We start from the raw sequence: 23,633 nt of genomic DNA, 5'->3' as shown, positions 1-23,633 counted from the left end.
TGTTGCCCTGTTAGTCCAGTCTGGAAGGTAACATGATCTGATGGACGCCTGGCCTGTGACCCTACCATGGACCCAGACCCAGAATGCTTTTATGTATTCCTTGCTCATCAAGTCCATGGCTCCTTTAGTAATTTTCCAGGGTGACGTTGCCATATTTCTGATGTATTTCAGAGTCCTTCTTCTTTTATCAGTCTTGTTTGTAGAACATCTTGTTCTGAAAAAACTCAGACTATCTAACCTAAGTCGACCTAGTCACTCATCCCTCTTTTCTCCACACAGGCCAGGAACAAAAATTGTGGCTGTGTTGATATAGTCATATAGCACCCCACCTCAAATGGGCACTGGGTAAATGTGAGTTGCTGTTGCCTTTCCCTGAAGATACCTGGCTGAATCCATAGGGCTTCCCTGGTAGCTCAGACGGTAAAGCGTCTGCCTACAATGCTGGAGACCTGGGTTCGATCTCTGGGTCGGGAAGATCCCCTGGAGAAAGAAATGGTAACCCACTCCAGTATTCATGCCTGGAAAATCCCATGGACGGAGGAGCCTAGTGGGCTACAGTCCATGGGGTTGCAAAGAGTCGGACACGACTGAGCGACTTCACTTCACTTCTGAATCCATAAGCCCAGCTCTGAAAGGTTTTCACATCATGTGGTCTCTTTAAAAAAAAAAAATCTACTTAGGTTAATAGCTCATATGTGTTTAATCATTGCAGATCTTCCGGCTCTTAGCAAAGACATCCCTAAATTAACCATGAGCTTTGGAGAGTCTTACTTTACCCCTGTGCTAGACAGTTACACTTTAAAGAACACAGCTGAACACTGACTTGGCTTCAAGGGATATACATCGCTTTGTGTGCCATCTCTGAACTGCTGCTCTCAAGATGTAACAACAGAAACCGTCTGCCTCCCTTCTCTTCCTTGACCAGCCCCGGCCCAGCCGTCATCCTTCACTTTAGTATGTAACATAGGCCGTTTTCTATTGGACTGGCCTCATAGGGATGTTGATGTTTGCCAGGAAGGCAAGTGACCTCCAGAAAGACTCTAAAGTGCACCCCAGATACAGTCTCTGTCCCAGCAGCTGGCTACGACTGTTTTTTGTTTTTTGTTTTTTTTTTAATAAGATAACTAACTGAAAGCAGTGTGAATGGTTTCTTTTGTTCAAATTTCCTCTCCCAGAGACCAGTCCCAAGAGTCCCTTCACCTGTGTTATCCATTAATGCTGTGGGTTTATTTTCCCCAAATAAACAAGCATTCCTGCCAAAGAAAATAGCACGATGGATGCAGTGATACATCTTGGGACCTGCCTTTGAGGCGTATTCTTCATTTTTCTGGGTTGGTCCACAGTCTCCTTCCTGGACTCCTGCGGGCAGCGGCCATGTTGGAGCAGCCCCCCATTTCTGAAGGCCCCTCAGGCAGTATAAATCCCGCCCATGGCTGTCCAGCTCTCTTGAAAGCACCCTTCATTTCTGTTGGCACAGCTTCCTGAATGCCTCTTCCAGATCATCTTTCACCTCTTGCCTGAGGCTCTGGGGACACATGTGGTTTCAACATAATGCACAGATGTGACTTGGGGGAGGAGAATTACAGCTGTGGACTCACATCAGCTGGGGTCACTGGACTCTGAAATAGGGGAGGTCAGGAAGGAGGGGAGGCAGGAAAGACCAGCAGACAACCTCAGGCTCTGTAGATTTCCCCACCCGCCATGAGACAGAGTGCTATGGTGAGTGTTCTACATTTAAGGAAAGCATGAGCTACACGGCTCATGTGGACCAGATAAATAATACTCATGCATCTGGTTCTAAATTGAGATATTAAGCAGAATAAGGGAGCAATGACCAAAACTTCTATAGGGAGAAGACCTGGTTCTTTATCCACCCAAATGGTGGTCACCAGGGGGTCGAAAAACCTTCTCTGTAAAGGTCTGGATAGTAACTATTTTCAGCTCTGGGGACCATATGGTTTCTGTCACAACCACTCAGCTCTGCATTTATACCTCTGAAGCGGCCACAGATGATAGGTGACCAGACCAGTGTGGTGACTGGCCACGATGTGCCTGCCCCTGACAGTCTAGGTTCATAAAACTTGCAGACATCCTCATCATTGTTTGCATCAATGAACGAATGCTCTGTAAGTGGCCGGGCCATATGCTAAGTACTTACTGTGTATGATCACATTTATCCCATTCAGAATGCTTCTCTGAGGTTGTTAATAGTATTATGCACATTTTACAAAGAAGAAAAGGCTTAGAGAAGTTACATAAGTAAGGGCCATACAGGATTTTGAACCAAGATAATTTAACTCCAGGCTCAAGCTTCCTGATATCTCAGTTAGTAAAGAATCTACCTGCAATGCAGGAGATCCTGGTTCAATTTCTGGGCCAGGAAGATCCCCTGGAGAAGGGATAGGCTACCCACTCCAGTTTTCTTGGGCTTCCCTTGTGGCTCAGCTGCTAAAGAATCCGCCTGCAATGCGGGAGACCTGGGTTTGATCCCTGGGTTGGGAAGATCCCCTGGAGAAGGGAAAGGCTACCCACTCCCGTATTCTGGCCTGGAGAATTCCATGGACTGCATAGCCCATGGGGTCCCAAAGAGTCAGACACAACTGAGCGACTTTCACTTTCACTTTCAAGTTCTTTACCACTACACACACAGTCTTTGGTATCTACATCATTGACATTCACATTTACTTTTATGCTTTTAAATCTTAACATTAACCAGTATTTGTACTTTAGCTACCACCACCCCCCCCATACATACATCAGATAATTGCTACAACTCTTATATAATTTAATATATTGCAAGAATTAAAATGTTCTTCCCAGCGAGTTCTGCTTTTTAACACCCCAAAATCAGTGCTAAGAGATGAATGTGTGAAGACCTAGGGGATTAAGAAGTCAAAGATTTCCAGGCTGGCTTTCACATTCCAAGGCCCAGTACTGATAATGAGTAAGGTGAAGTGGAGCTGGGCCCACGCTGCTCCTTCAGATGTTCTTGCCCAGGGACTGCCCCCTCTTAACAGAAACACCAACATCCAGTGTGAGCCATCAGCCTGCCCTGCACAGGTGCAGGGTCCTCAACTGGCACGGACGGTGGCAAGGGCACCGTTGGGTGGTCGGGAAACCTCCAGCAATCATCAGCATGTGTGTGTATGTGTTAGTCACTCAGGCGTGTACAACTCTTTGCAACCCCATGGACTGTAGCTCACCAGGCTCCTCTGTCCATGGGACTCTCCAGGCAGGAATACTAGAGTGGGTTGCCATTCCCTTCTCCAGGGGATCTTCCCGACTCAGGGACTGTACTGGCATCTCCCACATTGCAGGCAGATTCTTTACCGTCTGAGCCACCAGGAAGTCAGCCAAATAGAAATCTCCATTATAAAGCACAGAAATCAAGTCTGGACATCTATTTTGTTGTTACAAGTGAGGTAAGTTCTGAAGAAGACTTAAAGATTGGGAGGGGGGAAGCATTCTGTAACCCATGATCTACAGCAGTAGTTCCCAAAGTGCTTTCTTCAACTCTTAATGATAGAAATGGGTGAGGGGTTCCTGCAGTCAAATCAGTTTGTGAGGTGCAAGACTAAACAAGCAAATAATATTCTAGAGGATATAGAATGCTTTCTTCCCAAAATGTGTGCTTGGGGGGGTTGTTTAGCTTTCACTTTGGTTTTGGAGCCTATTATTAAATTGTCTGCAAGGAAGACCCAGTGAAGGGTCCTAATTCAGAGGCTTTCCCAACGTTCATTGTTGTTGTGGAGTCACTAAGTTGTGTCCGACCCTTTGCAGCCCCTTGGACTGTAGCCCGCCACACTCCTCTGTGCATGGAATTTCCCAGGCAAGAATACTGGAGTGAGTTGCCATTTCCTTCTTGTGGGGGATCTTCCTGACCCAGGGATTGAACCTGCATCTTCTGCCTTGACAGGCAGGTTGTTTACCACTGAGCCACCAGGGAAACCCTTCCTAATGTTTACATTTAGGTCTAAGTTTTTTTTTCTTTTAATAGGGGAGGGGAGCAGCAGCAAAACTATGGTGGTTATTAAATCCATAAACATCTTTTGGTAACAAGGGTTATATATTTTCTTGTGTTTCTGTGTTTAACTTTATTTTGAAACTTGCAACTTTTCTCTAAGTGTGAAATGGATAGTATGAAGAACTCCTTTATATCCAAATCTCCATTTGTTAACATTTTACCATATTTGTCATATTCTCATTCTTTGTATTTACATTATTACTGTTATTATTCTTATATTTTTAATTAATGAAATATGAATTGTATAGTTCTTTAATGAACTATGGATTTATTTATTCACTACTCATGGAAACTCAGATTAGGCTGGAAGTTAATTCCACCCCCTCCCATTTTTACCTGTTGCGCTAAGGTCAGTTTTACTTTGCAAGTATGTGAAAGGTTGTTTTTAATCAAGGGGACCTTTTGATAAGCCTGTAGCTTACAGTCTAATTGAGGAAAGAATCTCAAAACTAGAAAGGCTTCAGTTCCGGGCCACACGGTTCTGAACATTTGGATTTGTGAGGGTCACGTGATGTGGTATGGGGGCCATCATGACCGTTTGCAGCCGGTTTGCAGCCCTCTTGGGCCCAGTCCCTTGAGGACTGGGTTGGCTATCAACTGAGGTGGGAGCCTCGGCCTGATCCTTCCTCCTTTCCTATCCTAGGACCTCTGTCTTTCCAGTGTCCTGTGATGACTTGTCACACTTTGAGAACGTACCTAGCGACACAGATGTTTTTTTAAACAACATCTAGTTTCAAGAGTGATTGCCTGTAACATACACTGGAGCTTCCATATATGGTTTTTTCCTGGCCATAAAATCAAAGCTCTCTTCCTCCTTCCGGTGGTTTAAGTAATCCAATTTGAGTATAAAGTAAGTTGTGCAAACGTTGTGCCACCTGGTTGGTGTGAGAGGACTCAAATCAGACTTATATAACCTCAACTGGAGACTTTCCAGAACCATATAAGGAAGCTGGCAGGTCACCTCTCCCTCGTAATGTCCACATTGAGCTCACAACGAAGCTGGGGCTTATATCCTCAAAGAAGGCGTGAGGAACAGCCACCAGACAGGCTTGGGAGGTGAAGACACCAGGCATTGGTTCAGGGGATGGGAGCAGCCCTCACAGTGGCCTCAGGACACGTGTATCATGCCTTCCAGCTGGGAGCCCCCACACCCACCGGGCCACATATGATGCCCCCATTGACATGTATGGTGAGTTCATACTAACTAGAAAAATGTCAGTACTGTTAGACCACGGGAACTGAATTTCTTTTTTAGTTTTTGAAAACCTTTTGTTATGCAAAGTGTCAAAGGTACTCAAAAGAAGAGAGAATAATGGAGACAATTCCCATATACTCACGAAACAGATGCAACAGTAATCAAGATTTTGTCACATTTCTTTAAACTTCCCTTTTTGGGGGCCAAAACTATTTCATAACGAGTCTCAGATATTATAGCATTTCATCCCAAGCATACTTTTTCTTTAGACATTTTGTAAACACAGCGCCACTACCCACCTAACAGCATTATCCCAGGGACAAAATTCTGACATGTACCTTTTTTTTTTTTTTTCCACAAAGCTCCTGCAACTTGGTAACCATACAACATAAGAACCAAAATGCCTGTGCTAATTTCACTGACAACTTAAAAGAGGAGGGGAGGGGTCTTTGTTCTCAGTCCCGAACAAAATTATTCGGGGATGGGGCAGGTAAACAACGTATATACTGTGGTTCTCTAGACTGTAGTCTTGGGCATTGAGCTCTGCCAGTTACTCCCCTGGTCATTTCACAGTATCATCCATGATTGATCGTCGTAACTTACAGGAATGTTTTTTTTAAACAATATTTTAATTGGAAAAAGCATCTGTCAGCTGTCAGGCTTCCAGCTTCCACTTTTGAGAAGCAGGATGTTGAATGTGAGTAATGACACAACAGGCCTATAAAATGCGGACTAACCCTCGGATGACTCATCCAGTGCGATGCAGTGTATTTGTCAAGGAGACTGAATCATATATGGGGGAAACCACTTCTCAAGCAGCCAGCTGGTTCTCAGGTCCACAAGAGCTGATCCATTTTTATCGGAAGCACTGTAGTAGCAATAATGCTAATATCCAGCACTTGGACTCTACAATGTAGAGGAAATGGCATCACCCGCCAGGTATGTGCTTACTGTTTACATGAACTTTATTTTCTTGTGGTTTCTCCTCTGCCTAACCTTCCTGGCGTCTGCTTTTAACATTTTTTAAGGGAGGGGGAATTATTCTGATTTTAAGTAACTAAAGTGTGTGTGTGTGTGTGTTTGTGTGTGTGTGTGTGCCCACGTGCAAGGACAGACAGGTAACCACTGTTCTTTTAATCGACACAGATGTCTTATCCACTCATCTCCCTTTCTGGAAACAAATTTCTCCTTGCATGTTCAGATAGAAATGGTGTTAACCCAAACCTTTTAGTAAGCCTTAAATGATACTGCCTAGGAAACAGCAGAGGTGGTATATACCTTTTAAGGCTGGGAGTAGGGTAGCTTAAAACAAACACACAGAAGAATAAAGAGAAGATGCACTAAGGAGGTAGTCTAATGATAAAACTATTGTATTTATTGTGTTGGATTTTTGTTTTTAATATTGTGCTTTTTCTTCTCCTCCAAGATGGATGACTTAGTGCCAGAAAGCTTGATTCCTCTACTAAGTGAATTCTTTTTTTGCAAATTAAAATTTGCTCATACTGAATTCATGCATTAACTTCTAGGTGGGAGAAAGAGTGGAGGAGATTGGTACCAACATTTAATTATAGCTTTCACATGATCTGAAGGATTGTTCTGCATAATTGGGAGGCTGTGTCGCCTGTCTGACCCTCTCTTCACTCACTAAATTTAAACAATGCCTGGCTAGTTAAGGCACATATCTTGTTTATTTGAGTGTATTAAACATTCCTATCTGTGTTGACAGTCCATTCAGCGTCTCCTCATATTTTATAAAAATACTTTTTGTATCCTACTTGTTGGGGACAGATGCTATGGTTAGTTTATAGCAGTACTATTTATACTTTTCTGGTCTGTCTGTCCAGAATGACTGGGTCAGGACCCGAAACACAACTGCCCACAAATTTGCCTAAGATTTAGTATTTGTAGAGCAGCCCTGTCTGTGGTGGTAAATTCTGTTATCACTTGGAGAGTGTTAAACAGATCTGGGGTTACCAAGCTGGAAAAAAAGGCAGTCTTTTTTTCTCTTCCCCTTTCTTGTAAAGCTCGTAATAATGACTTGTTTTCCTTGAGGTATGTGTACTTTAAACTGTCAGTAAATGTATTAGATTTACTTATCTTAATACACTCAGAAATTGGGATGATAAGGTGAACCAGCACGAAATGGGTCTGCTCCGTGTGTTTCTGTTTGTTTTATAGATTAGTTGTTGTTTAGTCATTCTGTTGTGTCCAACTCTTTTCGACCCCATGAACTGTAGCCTGCCAGGCTCCTCTGTCCATGAAATTCTCCAGGCAAGAATATTGGAGTGGGTTGACATTTCCTTCTCTAGGGGATCTTCCCAATCTAAGGATCGAACCTGTGTCTCCTTCATTGGTAGGGGTATTCTTTACCACTGAGCCACCAGGGAAGCCCTTTGTAGATTAAGGGGTACGCTTTTTTTAGAATGGCCAGTTTGTTTCTGGAGACAGGACCATCTCCAAATTTTATTAAATTTGTCTTCTATAAATGAAAGCCACCTGTCAGGCTGTAACATGCTAATTATGGTGAGGACAATAATGAGGAAGAACAGTATTTGAAATATGTGGGGGTTTTGCTAAGAATTTTCCTGCCCACATCTGTACTGCTTATTTTTATGTGTATGTCTACACATGCATATATAGTGAGTATTTAATAATAGCACTTGGTGATATTAAAAAATACTTCAGATTCAAAGTGAGAGTCCTTTTCATTCCTCCTCATTAACTTTTTTTTTTGAAGTTATGGAAGAAACTCTTCTTTAAAAATGTAGCTTGAGCTGAAGCCTGAGTTTTGCCATTTAATAGTGAGCAGGGTTGTCTCTCCAAGCCTTGGTGGGATGCTACACTCAGCCCAGAGCTCGTTTTATCAAAAGTCTTCAGAAAAATAATGTGACTTAATGTGAATTAAGGAGAGATTAGCTAATTTGTCCTGATTTTGCTAAAATCTTAGACTTTGATATCTTTTTTCTTTTTCCCCCCTTGAGGCCTACAGAAAGTATTTCAGGCAACTGTATGAAAACATTTACAGTTCTTGATTTATTAGTGTTTTTCTATGTCTGTGAAAAGGTCTTGTTCTCCTGTGACTGGTGCAGTTGAGACTAACTCAGGTCTTGTCCATGTTATTTCAAGGCAGCGTAGACTTCTTTTGACGTCAGTTACTTTTTACCCTCATGGCATATTGATCTCTACCATCCGTGGTGATAGTCATCGCTACAGGTTCTGGCAGCTCTTGGGAGCCCCTGGGATGTTAAGCCCCATGAGCCACAGTTCAAAGTGGCCACCTGGTTTTCAGATGCCTTCTCTCCCTTTTGAGGGAGGGGGGATACAGAGCACAGTTGGTACCTAGGGTCTCCCATCATTCAACGTGGAAGCGATTAATAGATATTGAATGAGATGCCGCCCTTGTTCGGAGCTCTGTGCTGGGTGATGTTAAATTTTAAAAGGCTGTGATCTGGGCCCAGCCCCATCCTTGCTTTCATTCCCTCTTCAGTGGAGATCCGTCATTACAGGCAACAGTTTCCTCCTGGGCTTATTAAGAGTCCATATTCCAGAGCCACTAATTGTTCTGTATAGAAGCAACTTTTAGCTCTTCCCTTCTGATTCTTATGAATCTATCTTTTCTTGGATGGCTCTCATATCAGAGAAAGAACTGCCCTACTGAAAAATTCATTTGATAGTTTTGGTGGCTGTGTTTTCTGAGCCAAGTAGATCGGTAGCCTTGGACAAAGAATTTTTTTCCCCCTTCTTCCTTGAGGGGAGTGGCAGTCAAGGAAAGTGAATTCTCAAAGTTTATAGTATCATGGATGTTCAAGTGACACTGATTAGTAAACAGCAGGGGCAATCTTTCCCAATCTTTGAGTTTTAAAAACCCCTCCCCTTTTTCAGTTCAGTTCAGTTCAGTCGTTCAGCCGTGTCCGACTCTTTGCAACCCCCTGAATCACAGCACGCCAGGCCTCCCTGTCCATCACCAACTCCCGGAGTTCACTCAGACTCAGGTCCATCGAGTCAGTGATGTCATCCAGCCATCTTGTCCTCTGTTGTCCCCTTTTCCTCCTGCCCCCCAATCCCTTCCAGCATCAGAGTCTTTTCCAATGAGTCAACTCTTCACATGAGGTGGCCAAAGTACTGGAGTTTCAGCCTTAGCATCATTCCTTCCAAAGAAATTCCAGGGCTGATCTCCTTCAGAATGGACTGGTTGGATCTCCTTGCAGTCCAAGGGACTCTCAAGAGTCTTCTCCAACACCACAGTTCAAAAGCATCAATTCTTCGGCACTCAGCCTTCTTCACAGTCCAACTCTCACATCCATACATGACCTCTGGAAAAACCATAGCCTTGACTAGATGGAGCATCTATTAAAATTATATTCTAATGACTCAAAGCTATAATGAGCTCAGTAACCATTTAAAAATACTATAGATTATCTATCAAATTAAAATCCTTATTTGTATTTAGAAAGACTTGTTTAGTGAGCCTACAGTCTGCTCTTGCGGTGCTTGGTGAATGATTTATGGATGTCGGGTTATAACTGTGGCCCCAGGGGAAGGCTGGATCTGCCTGTTGTCCATTTCCTGTTGTCCTTTGCTCACTGTTCTGCTGTTACACTGTCCTCCCCACATCCGGGGTTTATGGCAACTCTGCCCTCACAGTGGGTGGGATTACTAGCTGCTGCTGCTGGTGCTAAGTCGCTTCAGTCATGTCCAACTCTGTGCGACCCCATAGACGGCAGCCCACCAGGCTTCCCCGTCTCTGGGATTCTCCAGGCAGGAACACTGGAGTGGGTTGCCGTTTCCTTCTCCAATGCATGAAAGTGAAAAGTGAAAGTGAAGTCGCTCAGTCGTGTCTGACTCTTTGCGAACCCATGGACTGCAGCCTACTAGGCTCTTCTGTCCATGGGATTTTCCAGGCAAGAGTACTGGAGTGGGGTGCCATCGCCTTCTCTGGGATTACTAGCACTTGTAGATAAATCTTGTATCGTTTATCTGGAAATACCAACTTTTCTGTGTGGCTCAGTAAAGCCAGAGACAAATACAGAACAGGCTTATGGCATCAACCCTGCTCTTAAGGACATGTGAATGGGGTGGATGACCACTCTTATCAGACCAGCATGGACTCTTAATAATCCTGAGCATTCTTCCAGGTATAAGTTTGCTGATAGCCTGTTTGCCTTGTCATCTATGCCCAGATTGACTTAGGATAGAGAAGGGACAGTTACAGAAGCTATGCCCATTCGTAATTGGATTCTAAATCACCAGAATTTTTTTTTTTAATTAATTTTTTTGTTTTTAATATTTGTGTTGTTTGGCCACACCATGCAGCAGATGGGGGTCTTAGTTCCCCAACCAGGGATCAAACCCATGCCCCCTGCATTGGCGGCACAGAGTCTTAACTACTGAACTGCCAGGGAAGTCCTCCAGCATTTCTTCATGGCTAATGATCACCAAAGAGCAAGCACATGCCTTGGCACCTGGATGGCACTTCAGCCCTCAGAGAAAGCTCCTGGCCCGCGGGACAGGCTGCCTTCCTTATGCACATTCTGAGCGAAGCCCGGGGAGTTCTCTGCATTATCTTCACAGAGCTCTTTGCAGAGAACCACAGCAAGATACTCTCTCTTTCCAGATTTCAGCCCCAAAGATGACTGTTCATTTTTAGTGTTAATTCATAGAATTGTAAAGATACTCAGATTGGAGATGTCCAAGTTGGATTTGGCTGTTTTGTGGCTTTCTTTTAAACACTCATTCCTTGTGCCCATCCCGTGGAAGAGATGGGGTGCCTGCCATTGCTCTGGCCCCACAGGGCCTGCTGTTTGACTGGGCCTCTTGAATTCCATCAAATGGAGCGCAGACAGCATGTGTCATAGAGGCTGCTTGGGAAGGGTGAGGAGCAAAATTAGTGTCTGTGGGTGGGCATGTGTTCTCATCACATTGCCAAAGAACTGCAGTGTGCAAAATCTGGCAGGAGCTCATTCCAAAGAAAAATAAAACAGCCCCTCTTTCTGCTTTGAAAAATATTTAAAAAAACATCACTAGCCCCCATGTTAAAGAAATGGAATCGTTAAAAATGCATCTGTGCGTGTGTATGTAGGTTTTAAATAATTTGAAAAACTGAGGTTGGAATAGAAGAAATAAAAAGGTACTCATCATAAGAAATAGTTTTTAGGGATTCTGTCGCTCATTTGGTAAACACGACAAGCTTTCTATTAGAACATAATTGGCCAAGGATTAGGGGAATTCGTTAAGAGTTACCAACTAGGGGAAAGCCTGCTATGCTTAACTTCCGTTCTTCTTTGAGAGGATTTTGAAAGAAAAGCTATTTTTTGACTCAGGGAAGCCAATTACGAAGGAAATGTTTGTGTTTTTCATGACCCTTTGTTAATCTCTCCTCATGGTACAGAAGAATATTTCTTAGATTAAAAGCATGCTTATAATATGTGTAGTTTGCACAACGGATATATACTACTTTCATAATTAGGGGAGAGTTTGTAGGGGTTTTTTAAACAGTGGTAATGTGAGGACAACAGAAATGTTCTTTAGCCAAAACCCCAAATTTATGAATTTCAGGTCATTTTTGAGTATACCTACTTCAAGAGCCCCCTTTTTATTTCTCAAGCTAAATGACTTTCTGTGTGTGGAAGGGGCAAAAAAAACATAAAATTTACCATCTAAACCATTTTTAAGTGTCCAGTGTGTTCATGTTACTGTATGTACATTATTGTACAGCACATCTCTGAAACCTTTGCATCTTGAAACACTGAAACTGTAACCATTAAACAACTCCCATATCCCCCTACCCCAGCTCTTCACAGCCTCCATTCTGTTTTCTGTTTCTCTGAGTTTCACTACTTTACTGGAGTTTAAAAGTGGAATCATGCAGTATTTGTCTCTTTGTAACTGACTTATTTCACTTAGCATAATATCCTCAGAGTTCATCCATGTTGTAACATATGATGGGATTTCTTCCCTTTTTAAAGCTGAAAAATATTCTGCTGAATGTGTTTTCTTTACCCATTATCCCCTGATAAACATTGAGGTAGTTCCCACCTCTTGGCTATTGTGAATAATGCTTCAGTGAACATGGATGTGAAATTAATTGCCCTTTGAAATAGGATTTGACTTTCAATAAATGTGAGGGCTAATTCCTTGTGTACAAGCACAAGAAAAGGTATCATCATGTCCAATCACCCTTTTCAGTTTGCTCAAGAGCTCCCATATCCTGAGTTTCTCACTGTGGGAAATGGCTTGATATGGAGCAGTTTTCAGTCCCAGATGGGGTATTTATGCTTCCGTCAGGGATCATGACATCCCTAGGGATGAGCTTAGTCCTGGGCGGTGGCTGAAACACGCTGGTGAATGAGCTGGACTCTGGGTAGTTCTTCCTGATGAGACGTTAGGACAGGAGCCCTTTCATCCTCTCTCCTGATACTAGACGACAGCCTGCAGCACGGCTTCATGGTGTTGTGATTGCATCTGTTGGGCCACCCAGACTGCCACCTTACCTGTAAAGCTCTCTGCTGGGAGAAGTTGGCCCTGGCTGCTGGGTTGACTTGCCTTGGGCAGTAGTTTTTAGGTACTGCTGAATGCGTGACCAAGAGCTTGGTTGGGCTCCCTGGAGTAAGTGTGTTGGTGATAGCCAGGAAGAAAGTCCAAGGTCAGCAGCTTATTAGCCTCCAAAGCTCTCATTTTCTGTGAAGATCCTAAGTCTTAAAATCAAATGGCTGTCAGTCTTCCTCATTAGCCCTAGTGTTTCTTGGAAGTTCTTTCTGAATTCAAACTAGAATACTCTCCTACAAATGAAACCGTATTTTAAGGAGATGGTGTTAAACTGTGGACCATCTTGGTAGGTAGTTGGCCTACACATTCTCCTTACCTCCCAATTCTTTTTATGGCAGGAAAGAAACTTCACGGAAGCACATGTACCAAAAGCATGGCTCTGTTTTATAATATCTCAGAAGGAAATTGCCCTCATAGATCAAATCCTGTCCCTCTGTGTGTAAGTCAAGGACTAGCCAAGGGTGGCTACTGCGTGATGACCCTGTGAGCCTTGCCTGGTTTCTGCCTTTCTAATTAATTGCTGCCATTGCCATTGTAAAAGAAAAAAAACGGTGACACTTGTTTACATTCCTAAAGCATTGGTACTGTTATGGTTGTCACACTGCATTGAAACCAGTCCTTGGGAGTCCAGATCACTTAAGTGCTTTCTGTTTGGTTTGTCTGCTTGCTTGCTGCTGCTGCGTAGCTGCTCAGTTACGTCTGAATCTTTGCAACCCCATGGACTGTAGCCCAACAGGCTTCTCCGTCCATGGAGATTCTCCAGGCAAGAATACTGGAGCAGGGGCTTCCCTGGTGGCTCAGATGGTAGAAAGTACTGGGGTGGGTTGTGATGCCCTCCCCCAGGTTATCTTCCCAACCCAGGGATCGAACCCAGGTCTCCCTCATTGCAGGCGGATTCTTTACCCTCTGAGCCATCAGGGAAGCTTGGTGTAAAGATTCCTCAACCTTATTAGCAGGTGACTGTCAGGCTGCTCTGTTTTGAGCTATTCAAGTAGTGCCAAAGTCCAAGGCTCCAAAAGGAGGCCTACCTCTGGAGTTTAGGAGTTTGTCCTCGCTTGTCCTGTCTCCCCTACCCCACACCCAGGTAGGAAAACTCTTGGCAAAACCCAGCCAGAGCCAAGTAGAACTGGCTGTTTCCACCCAAGGAGGGAAAGAGGTGTCTGTTAAGGAGACTGTCAGTGAGTAGTGAAAACCATTTGGGAATGGGTCTGTGATTCAAGTATTTTAGGAATTGATTAGGCTTTCAAGCACTGACTTGGGAATCCTGCTGCTCACCATTTTATGTTGTTCTGTGGGGAAAATATGTTTTCTAGTTTCAAACAGCTAATTTACAAGAAAACTTTTGGGCCGGAACTCATTTGTGACATTGAAGCAGCCGGGCCCCAATGTGAAATGTGAAGTACACAGTGTTTGTCAGAGGTCTACAAGTAAATGTCTCGCTCTATCTTTAAGCTATGCAGTTGCTTCATTACCTTTTCTTAACATTGTCCCCCTTTCTCTCTGAAAGTAGAAAAATTTGTACCGGAGCAACTGTCTTGGGTCAAACGATAAAGCCTGTAGGAAGAACCATTTGGGAAAAGAGAGGCAGATCCCTCTTCTCTTCCTTGCCTGAATTGGCTCCATAAGTATGTTTTGGAGATTTTCCTCCATGTGGCTAAGGAAAATCTCACATCCATGGATGTGTAAACCCAGCTAGATGGCTAGATTTCGCCTGTTTTGTTCGAAGATCTTATTTTGTGTGTGCTTAGTTGCTCAGTTGTGTCTGACTCTTTTCAACCACATGGTCTGTAGCCCGCCAGGCTCCTCTGCTCATGGGGATTCTCCAGGCAAGAATACTGGAGTGGGTTGCCATGCCCTCCTCCAGGGGATCTTCCCAACCCAGGGATCGAACCCAGGTGTCCTGAACTGCAGGTGGATTCTTTACCATCTGAGCCACCAGGGAAACCCAAAGATCTTATTAAACTTATTAAAACTCAATTTTCATCATTTTCTTGCTTTTTTGTAGTACTTCAATAAACCAGGTTTGTTCCTGGGAACTTTATAATTGCATAATATCACTTGCAGTGAGAAAACATATCTGTTCATCTGTCATGGTTTCAGATCTTTGTGGTTTCAGACTTTTTCTTCACTTCGAAAGATGTTTTCAGTTGCATTTTACTGCTGAAAGTTTTCTGATACGCTTTTGTAGAATATTTCCTAACCCCTCTGACATGACTTTACAGCCATGTATTTTTTGTTTGTTTTGCTTTTTAAAGACACACTTTATTTTTATTTTTAAACACTTCATTTTGTTTATTTATTTATTTTGTGGCCACACCTGTTGACATGTGGGATCTTAATTCCCTGACCAGCAATCAGGAACCCGAGGCCCCCCCCACCCCCCACCCCGCCCCCGCCTAGGTGGAAGCGTAGGGTCTTAACTACTGGACTACCAGGGAAGTCCTCGGCTATGTGTTTTTTTTTTAATGCAAAGTTAAAAAGAGGCCAAAGATGAAAAGGGACCTTCAAAGGTCATGGGGCCCCTCCCCCTCATTTTATAACAATACATGAGAAATTGGGACTCGGTGGTAGAATCTGAACGGTCTCAGCCAGGAGGGAAAAGAGGTCATTTTTGTTTAGGGCACTAGTTACGCCATGTAGATCCCAAAACAAAAATTGCCTCTGTTGGTGAGAAACTGCCAAACCAAGGAGGACTTCACAGTCCTGCCCACCAGCTCTGCCCTTTCTGCACGTGGCGATGCTATTAGTGATACCTCTTGTTTTCTCTTTGATGTTTTTAACGGTCAGTTGTGTATTTTAAGAGACCCATGAGAAAAACTTCTCTTAAATACTCTAGACAACCTAGCTGAGATACGAGACCTGTGCCATAATTCTGGACCTCTTTAAAACAAAGCGTAAGAGGTCTGGGGTAGGGATTGTTTAGTGATTGGATCTTAGTCCTTTATCTGTCCCTAATGCCAGTAACCTTAAACTAGTCCCTTCTCCAGTCTGGACTTTAATTTTTCCATCTAAGTGAGGGATCTGAAACAGATGGTTTCAATGATTCTTTCTTGCTTTAAAGGTGTGTAACTAACTCGTGTGGCTCTTGACTAGTGATAATTGAAGACCTGAACTGCCCCTGCAGGCCCACCTCTACACATCTGGGAAAGGAAGGGATCTAGAATTCTTTAGGGAGAACAAATGCTTCACTTGTGCTTTTGTTTGTTCGGTTTTTCATCTCTGATGAGGGAGGTGGCAGAATTTAGGAGAAAAGGAGTTAAATGAATTGGTAATTCTTGCCTCCTGAAACGGTGTCCATGTTCAATGAATCATAATCCAATCTGCCTGTCACTAACAGAACATGCTGATTTTCTTCCCTGTGGGTTAAATTATCACCTCCTTTTGAAAACAGGTCTTATTAAGGGCTGACTTGTAAGAGATTTTGTAGGTTTAGAATTTCGTACTACCATAGGTTGATAAAGTAGTTTCCTAACCTTTTGGCCAGGGTTCCCAGGTGACTCAGTGGGTAAGGAATCTGCCACAGTGCAGGAGACACAAGACACGCAGGTTTGATCACTGGGTCTGGAATATCCCCCAGAGAAGGGCATGGCAACCCGCTCCAGTATTCTTGTCTGGAGAATCCCGTGGACAGAGGAGCCTGGCGGGCTCAGCCTATAGGGTTGAAAGAGGACACGACTGAGCACAACCTTTTGGCCATGGTTTGCTTTGGAGTGGGGCTTCCCTGGTGGCTCAGATGGTAAAGCGTCTGCCAGCAATGCAGGAGACCCGGGTTCGATTCCTGGGTTGGGAAGGTCCCCTGGAGAAGGAAATGGCAATCCACTCCAGCACTCTTGCCTGGAAAATCCCATGGACAGAGGAGCCTGATAGGCTACAGTCCATGGGGTCACAAAGAGTCAGACACGACAGAGCGACAGTGGTAGGTGGCAGGTGAAAAAACAGGAAATGTGTCCTGGATAGCGTGAGGAGAAGTAACCAGATTTTTCATTACCATTATCAGCATCTTCTACGTTTAGTGTTGATCACCATCTAGAATGAAGTGTTAGTCGCTCGGTCATGTCCGACTCTTTGCAACCCCATGGACTGTAGCCTGATAAGCTCCTCTGTCCGTGGGATAGAACACTATAAATTTTCTCTCTCTCCTATGTCTTCAAGTGTTCAGAAAAGTTGAAAGAAGTATACAGTCAATACAACAGCCTACAACCAGCATTTTACTGTTACTTCTTTATCACAACATAATCTGTCCATCCATCCCTCCTCCCTCCCTTGGTCCATCCAAGATGCCGTGTTATTTTTTATGCATTTCAAAGTAAGTTGCCGATATTGTGAGCTTTCTCCCTAACCGTTTCAGCATGCAGTCATTAAGCTCTCTCTTCCTTTTTGTTTTCTCTAATTTGTTGAGAAAGAAAGCGAAGATTTTTGAGAAAGTCAGGCACGGAAGTTCAAGGGCTGCAATTTAAAGACCTGAATTGGAGATTATTAACTTGAAACAACTCCCTTTGCCATTTGTGTTTTGAAGCACCAATTTTTCTATTACATGTGTACTTTAATGTGGTGAGTTAATTTTGTTTAGTAACCTAACATTTCCATTAGCTGGCCTTTGGGGGTTTAAATGTGGATCGTAAATACCATTTTTGGAAGGGTGTGTAAAACAGAGGGAAAGTCAAAGAAAATTATTGCTTTCGGAGAAAAAAGTAGGAGAAGAAAGGGTTCTTCAGCAGCGGGTCATTTTGTTTGTTTCAAGTTGGTAATCCTTTGATCTTGATTAATTATGAACTCCACTGAACTCCAGGCTCAGTGAAGCAGCAGACAATAAAAGCAAAATCATAAACCTAGATTCAGACTTTGGCCTCTTGCCTGCCAGAACTCTCTCCCCACTTAGCACTGTGTGATCACCCTGAAACTCACCCTTTAGGACAGAACCATTTTAGTCTGTAAGTAGAGTCATTCTATTCTGGTTTGAATAAAATAAATTTCATTTTTTAAAGTGGAATATTCATGTCAGAATTGTTCATGTTTTAACGATTTTTGAGAATAACTCAGAAATCACCATTGATTGCCTTGAATGTTAATGAACTGTTGTGATAAAATTTTACTATAATTTCCTAAAATGTTTTAGGTGGTCTTAAGATATCCATGTTAGCCATGTTAGAGAATCTGTGTATAAGCCTATGATAGAATTAACATTAAAATAGGGACTTTGGGAAGGTCATGGACACACTGCTATATTTAAAATGGATAACCAATAAGGATCTCCTGGATAGCACATAGAACTCTGCTCAATGTTATATGCCAGCCTAGATAGGAGGTGGTTTGGGGGAAAATGGATACATGTAGATGTATGGCAGACTCCCTTTTCTGTGAAACTACCACAGCATTGTTAATTGGCTAGTTAGTTGCTCAGTCGTGTCTGACTCTTTGCAACCCAATGAACTGTAGCCTGCCAGGATCCTCTGTCCATGGAATTCTCCAGGCAGGAATACTGGAGTGGGTAGCCATTACCTTCTTCAGGGGATCTTCCCTACCCAGGGACTGAACCCAAGTCTCCTGCATTTGCAGGCAGATTCTTTACTGTCTGAGCCACCAAGGAATCAGCTATATCTCAATACAAAATAAAAAGTTTAAAATTTTGGGAAAAAATAAGACAATCATTAGATCTACCTATTAAAAAAGCAAAACAAAACTACATTGATATAATAATTATATATTATATATATATATATTGAAATAACAAGATTTTTATTTCAATAACTGTCTACAGCCTATGTGGTTCCTGAATGTACCCAGAATGAGAAAAGGAATGAGAAGTCTAGGCAGATTGGGGACACATTCAGGTGGGTCTGACAGCCTTGCCTGGTGAAGGAGACTTGCTTTGAAAGAGCTTAAATCAGAATTATCCCCCTCATGCTAGTATAATTGTATTTTGCAATGTGACATCCCAGAGAATTGTTTGATGCTGGGTTTTTAAAAAGTCTTTACTAAAAAATTTTTAACTTTTTTGAATTCAGTGGAATTGTACATTAAAAAAAAAAAAGCTTTAGTTGTATTATATTTACTTCCAATTCTAAAAATTTTTGTTGATGGAGGAGGGTAGTATGAGTTACTTTCCTAGAGCCAGTATTTTAAAATCAAAAATAATTTAAAATCCATCCCAGGGACTTCTCTGGCAATCTAGTGGTTAATACTTTGCCTTTCAGGACAGGGGATGTGGGATCAATCCCTGGTCAGTGTATTAAGATCCCACATGCCCCAGGGCCAAAAAAACAAAACATAAAAACAGAAGCAATATTGTAACAAATTCAATAAAGATTTAGGGAAAAAAAAAAGAATGGTCCGCATTAACAAAGAAAAAGTCTTAGAAAACAATAAAATGCATCCAGAGCAGCAGGTATTACCTGCAGTGTGAGAAACGCTGGGCTGGAAGAAGCACAAGCTGGAATCCAGAGTGCCGGGAGAAATATCAATAACCTCAGATATGCAGATGACACCACCCTTATGGCAGAAAGTGAAGAGGAACTAAAAAGCCTCTTGATGAGAGTGAAAGAGGAGAGTAAAAAGTTGGCTTGAAGCTCAACATTCAGAAAACGAAGATCACGGCATCTGGTCCCATCACTTCATGGGAAGTAGATGGGGAAACAGTGGAAACAGTGTCAGACTTTATTTTTTGAGGCTCCAGAATCACTGCAGATGGTGATTGCAGCCATGAAATTAAAAGACACTTACTCCTTGGAAGGAAAGTTATGACCAACCTAGATAGCATATTCAAAAGCAGAGACATTACTTTGCCAACAAAGGTCCATCTAGTCAAGGCTATGGTTTTTCCTGTGGTCATGTATGGATGCGAGAGTTGAACTGTGAAGAAGGCTGAGCACCGAAGAATTGATGCTTTTGAACTGTGGTGTTGGAGAAGACTCTTGAGAGTCCCTTGGACTGCAAGGAAATCCAACCAGTCCACTCTAAAGCAGATCAGCCCTGGGTGTTCTTTGGAAGGAATGATGCTAAAGCTGAAACTCCAGTACTTTGGCCACCTCATGTGAAGAGTTGACTCATTGGAAAAGACTCTGATGCTGGGAGGGATTGGGGGCAGGGGGAAAGGGGATGACAGGATGAGATGGCTGGATGGCATCACCAACTCGATGGACGTGAGTCTCAGTGAACTCTGGGAGTTGGTGATGGACAGGGAGGCCTGGCGTGCTGCAATTCATGGGGTCACAAAGAGTCGGACACTACTGAGCGACTGAATTGAATTGAGATACTTGAAGGGATTCCCTTGTGGCACTCGTGGTGAAGAAACTGCCTCCCAATGCAGCAGACGTAAGAGGATTTGATCCCTGGGTTGGGAAGATCCCTTGAGGAGGGCATGACAACCCACTCCAGTATTCCAGTATTCTTGCCTGGAGAATCCATGGACTGAGGAGCCTGACAGGCCACAGTCCATGGGGTCACAGAGTCGGACACAACTGAAGAGACTTAGCATGCATGCATAGATCCTTGACAGATAAGGATACAGAGGTCCCAGTGGTCGGTCAAGCAGATAATCCACCTAGGATCTATGGGGTACCAGAAGTCTCTAGTTGCCTGGACCTGCAAGGGTGGGGAAATTAGGATTTCTTCTACTAGTAGAGATTAGAGCAAGCCATTTTCAAATTTCAAGAAAAAATGATTACTTTCTTCATTGATTGTTCATTTCTGATGATGAACGACCACTCCTGTCCTGCCCCATCTTCTCCAGACTTGACCTCAGCCAGGCCTGTCTTCTAGCAGGGAGCATTACTCACCTCAAGAGGTAGTCACTCAGGAAAGTTATATTGACACAGGGAGAGATGCCAAAGAGCCATTAAAAAATCTGTCTTGGACACAACTCCTAAAATTGCCTTTTGGGTGCTAAGATTTACTTCAGCCAACGCTTCATTGCCCAGGTTTGAAACTGCCCAGTGTTATGGTTTTACGTTGTACATTAACAGCATAACAGCCCTAATGCCTTTATCTTTATTGTGCCCCAGTTAGAAGTGGTCTGTCATTATGGATATTATAGAGTTAGTATTCTTGTGGTTTCTGAATTTAAATGTAGGCAGGAAAGGTTTTTTGGCTGAAGAAAAAAAAAAGAACTATAGCTCCATCCTTAAGGCATTGGATATGTTAAATAAGTAAAATCAAAAGGTTTGGGTAAGATTTTTCCAAAAGAAACAAAAAGTCAAGAGCCACAGAAATAGAATCTAGCTGAATCACTCTTTCTCTGTGGAGGCTGTATGCATCCTCAAACTGCAGGTGATAAAAGCTTAGAGGTTAAATTTTAAATTGTGTTTTAAAGACAGTACAGTGGAGCGATTCTGATACTACTTTGTAAATCTTGCTGAGAAGGAAGCCCCAAAACCAGTGTTTTATGAGGTCACCTCCAGCACACCTGGGCACTGCCGTGTGCATCATCACCTCCCATTCACAGTGTGGAAAGGTTTGCCCTTGAAATTGGCGGTGTTACTGAGGCGAGGGAATGGGGGCCACCAGAAGCTCTAGCTTGCTTCAGCCAGCTGTAAGTGTTTCTAGCTCATCAGAGTGCTCCATGGTCAGTGTTTCCAGGCCTCAGGGATGTCAGAGGACCCCTAATTGTCTCTGGAATTTCCTCAACTATTTCTTCCCAGGCCTCTTAAGCCTCTGTCAAGATCATATGTTTAACTTCTAGCCCTGATCTTTGTTCCTTTGTGTCTTGGCTTCGTTTCCTTTTCTTGGCCATGATGGATCATGTGAGCAGCAGCTACCCTCTACTGGGGGCAGCCGGCAGAGTCCATGCCTGTGGACATCCTCTGGGTGTGTGTTCAGCCTCACATGTCAGGGATGTTCGGTGCATGTATTTCTCTGGCTCTCGTGGCCTGAAAGTGTCAGGTAGCACTTGGAGACTGGAAAACACATCTCTTCATAGTACATTGTAACGTAAAGGAGAAAACTGCAGATAATATTGTAAGCAAAGGCATTGGCATTTATTTTGAATCACTGAAACACTAGTATTAAAATTTCAGTAGGAAAGTAAAATACTAGAGGCCCATGTCTAATAAAGTTCAGCTTGCTCAGATTGGTTCTAAAGAATAATTTATAAATTATTAAATTTAAGAATCATTCCTATTTCAAGTGTCAATTGTGTGGCGATGCCTTTTATAATAATAGAGAAAATGACCCCTTATATGTGCACTAGAAAAAAGTGTGTGGGTGAGGAGGTCTATTTATATGCTTCAGGGTAGCTAGGTAGCAAGAACAACAAAGATGCTGACTTACATGGGGCACGTGAGGGTGAGAAGGGGCACGCCCATACCTCCCCCTCAGTGTCAGGGTGGAACTTGGACAGGAGGGCTCCAGTGGCCTTGCGGGACAGCAGAACTCACTGCGTATGATGCAAGATTAATGTAGGGATTCCTAGGGAATTCCCTGGCAGTCCAGTGGTTAGGAGGGGCTTCCCTGGTAGCTCAGCTGGTAAAGAATCTGCCTGCAATGCAGGAGATCCCAGTTCGAGCTCTGGGTCAGGAAGATCCACTGGAGAAGGGATAGGCTACCCACTCCAGTATTCTTGAGCTTCCCTGGTGGCTCAGCTGGTAAAGAATCCACCCGCAACACAGGAGACCAGGGTTTGATCCCCGAGTTGGGAAGATCCCCTGGAGAAGGAAAAGGCTCCCCACTCCAGTATTTTGGCCTGGAGAATTCCATGGACTGTATAGTCCATGGGGTCACAAAGAGTCGGACACAACTCTTCCACTTTCACTTCCAGTGGTTGGGACGCCTTGTTTTCGCTGCCATGCCCTGGAGTTCAAATCCCTCATGGGGGAACTAAGATCCTGCAAGCCGCCTGCCAAAAAATAAAGTGGGAATCCCTAAAATATTTTCTAATTGTCTTCACTCCCCAGATCCTGAGCCCAGCACTAGTAAAGGAGGAAAACCTATTCACACTCCACAGTATAAGCAGGAACCTCTCGCTTTCAGCTTAATTAATTCCTGGATGAAGGTTATATCCCCTTGTCATTGCAAGGCAAGCACCCACCACCACCACCTTCCAGGTATCATATATATTGGGGTTCCATTCTAAAAACTCATTACATGCCATTTTAAAAATACATAAATGGATCACAAAGATAAAAGATGGAAAAGCACTGCTATAATCTTCTGGGGATTAGATAAGATGAGCTACAACGTCTCAGAAATGCAGGGACACAACGAAGATTGGATGAAGAGCCTGCTTTCTTCTCTGGGTAAATCTGATGCCCTGGCAGAGGGCCCTGGCGTCATCCTAAAGTACAGTGTTGGTACCTGTTGGAGGTACAAGGATTGTTTTACTAGCAAATAATGGGGTAGGGCGGTTTCCAAGACAACTCCATCAAGTGTACCTCACGGCTGATTTCATGGATGTTAAGTAACTGAGGAAGCCTTTTTCTTCAGTGATCTTAGCTCATGTTTTAGCTCCCCCAACTCTAATTTCACGTAAACCATCCTCTTCCTTAATGTTCAGAAAAGTCCTCTGCTTCTTAGTGGCTGCTCATTAGTATTTGAGAGGAGAGCTGGTGCCTTCACCAGAAATGGCTCCTGCAGGTCTTACATCTGTAGCTGCTTTTCTTATCACTGTTGCCTGTAATGGCCTAACAATACAAATTTAGACAGTAAGCAGACACCCAGTCCCAATACTTCATGGCAAATAGATGGAGAAACAGTGGAAACAGTGGCTGACTTTATTTTGGGGGGCTCCAAAATCACTGTAGATGGTGACTGCAGCCATGAAATGAAAAGACGCTTGTTCCTCGGAAGAAAAGTCATGACCAACCTAGACAGCATATTCAAAAGCAGAGACATTACTTGCCAACAAAGGTCCATCTAGTCAAGGCTATGGTTTTTCCA

The 23,633-nt window shown here is 43.3% G+C and overlaps 1 protein-coding gene across 4 annotated transcripts in view; it reads left to right on the top strand.

Moving 5' to 3' along the window:
• The window catches only part of SPRED2 (sprouty related EVH1 domain containing 2), a 126,671-nt gene that overhangs the window by 60,095 nt on the left and 42,943 nt on the right, over nucleotides 1-23,633 (top strand). Inside the window, exon 1 of one of the 4 annotated variants that reach the window (XM_061432815.1) lies at nucleotides 2,503-6,158. The exons of the other annotated variants lie outside the window; for them this stretch is intronic. Within the exon in view, the coding sequence (XP_061288799.1) occupies nucleotides 6,142-6,158 (17 nt within the window). The 5' untranslated portion in view covers nucleotides 2,503-6,141. Of the gene's footprint in view, nucleotides 1-2,502; nucleotides 6,159-23,633 lie in introns of those variants that run through there. 4 annotated transcript variants of the gene reach the window in all.

Source organism: Bos javanicus, chromosome 11 (assembly GCF_032452875.1).
Source record: "Bos javanicus breed banteng chromosome 11, ARS-OSU_banteng_1.0, whole genome shotgun sequence".
Lineage (NCBI taxonomy): Eukaryota > Metazoa > Chordata > Mammalia > Artiodactyla > Bovidae > Bos > Bos javanicus.
The sequence above is the reverse complement of the archived record's forward strand: the minus strand, read 5'-3'. Positions and strand labels throughout refer to the sequence as shown.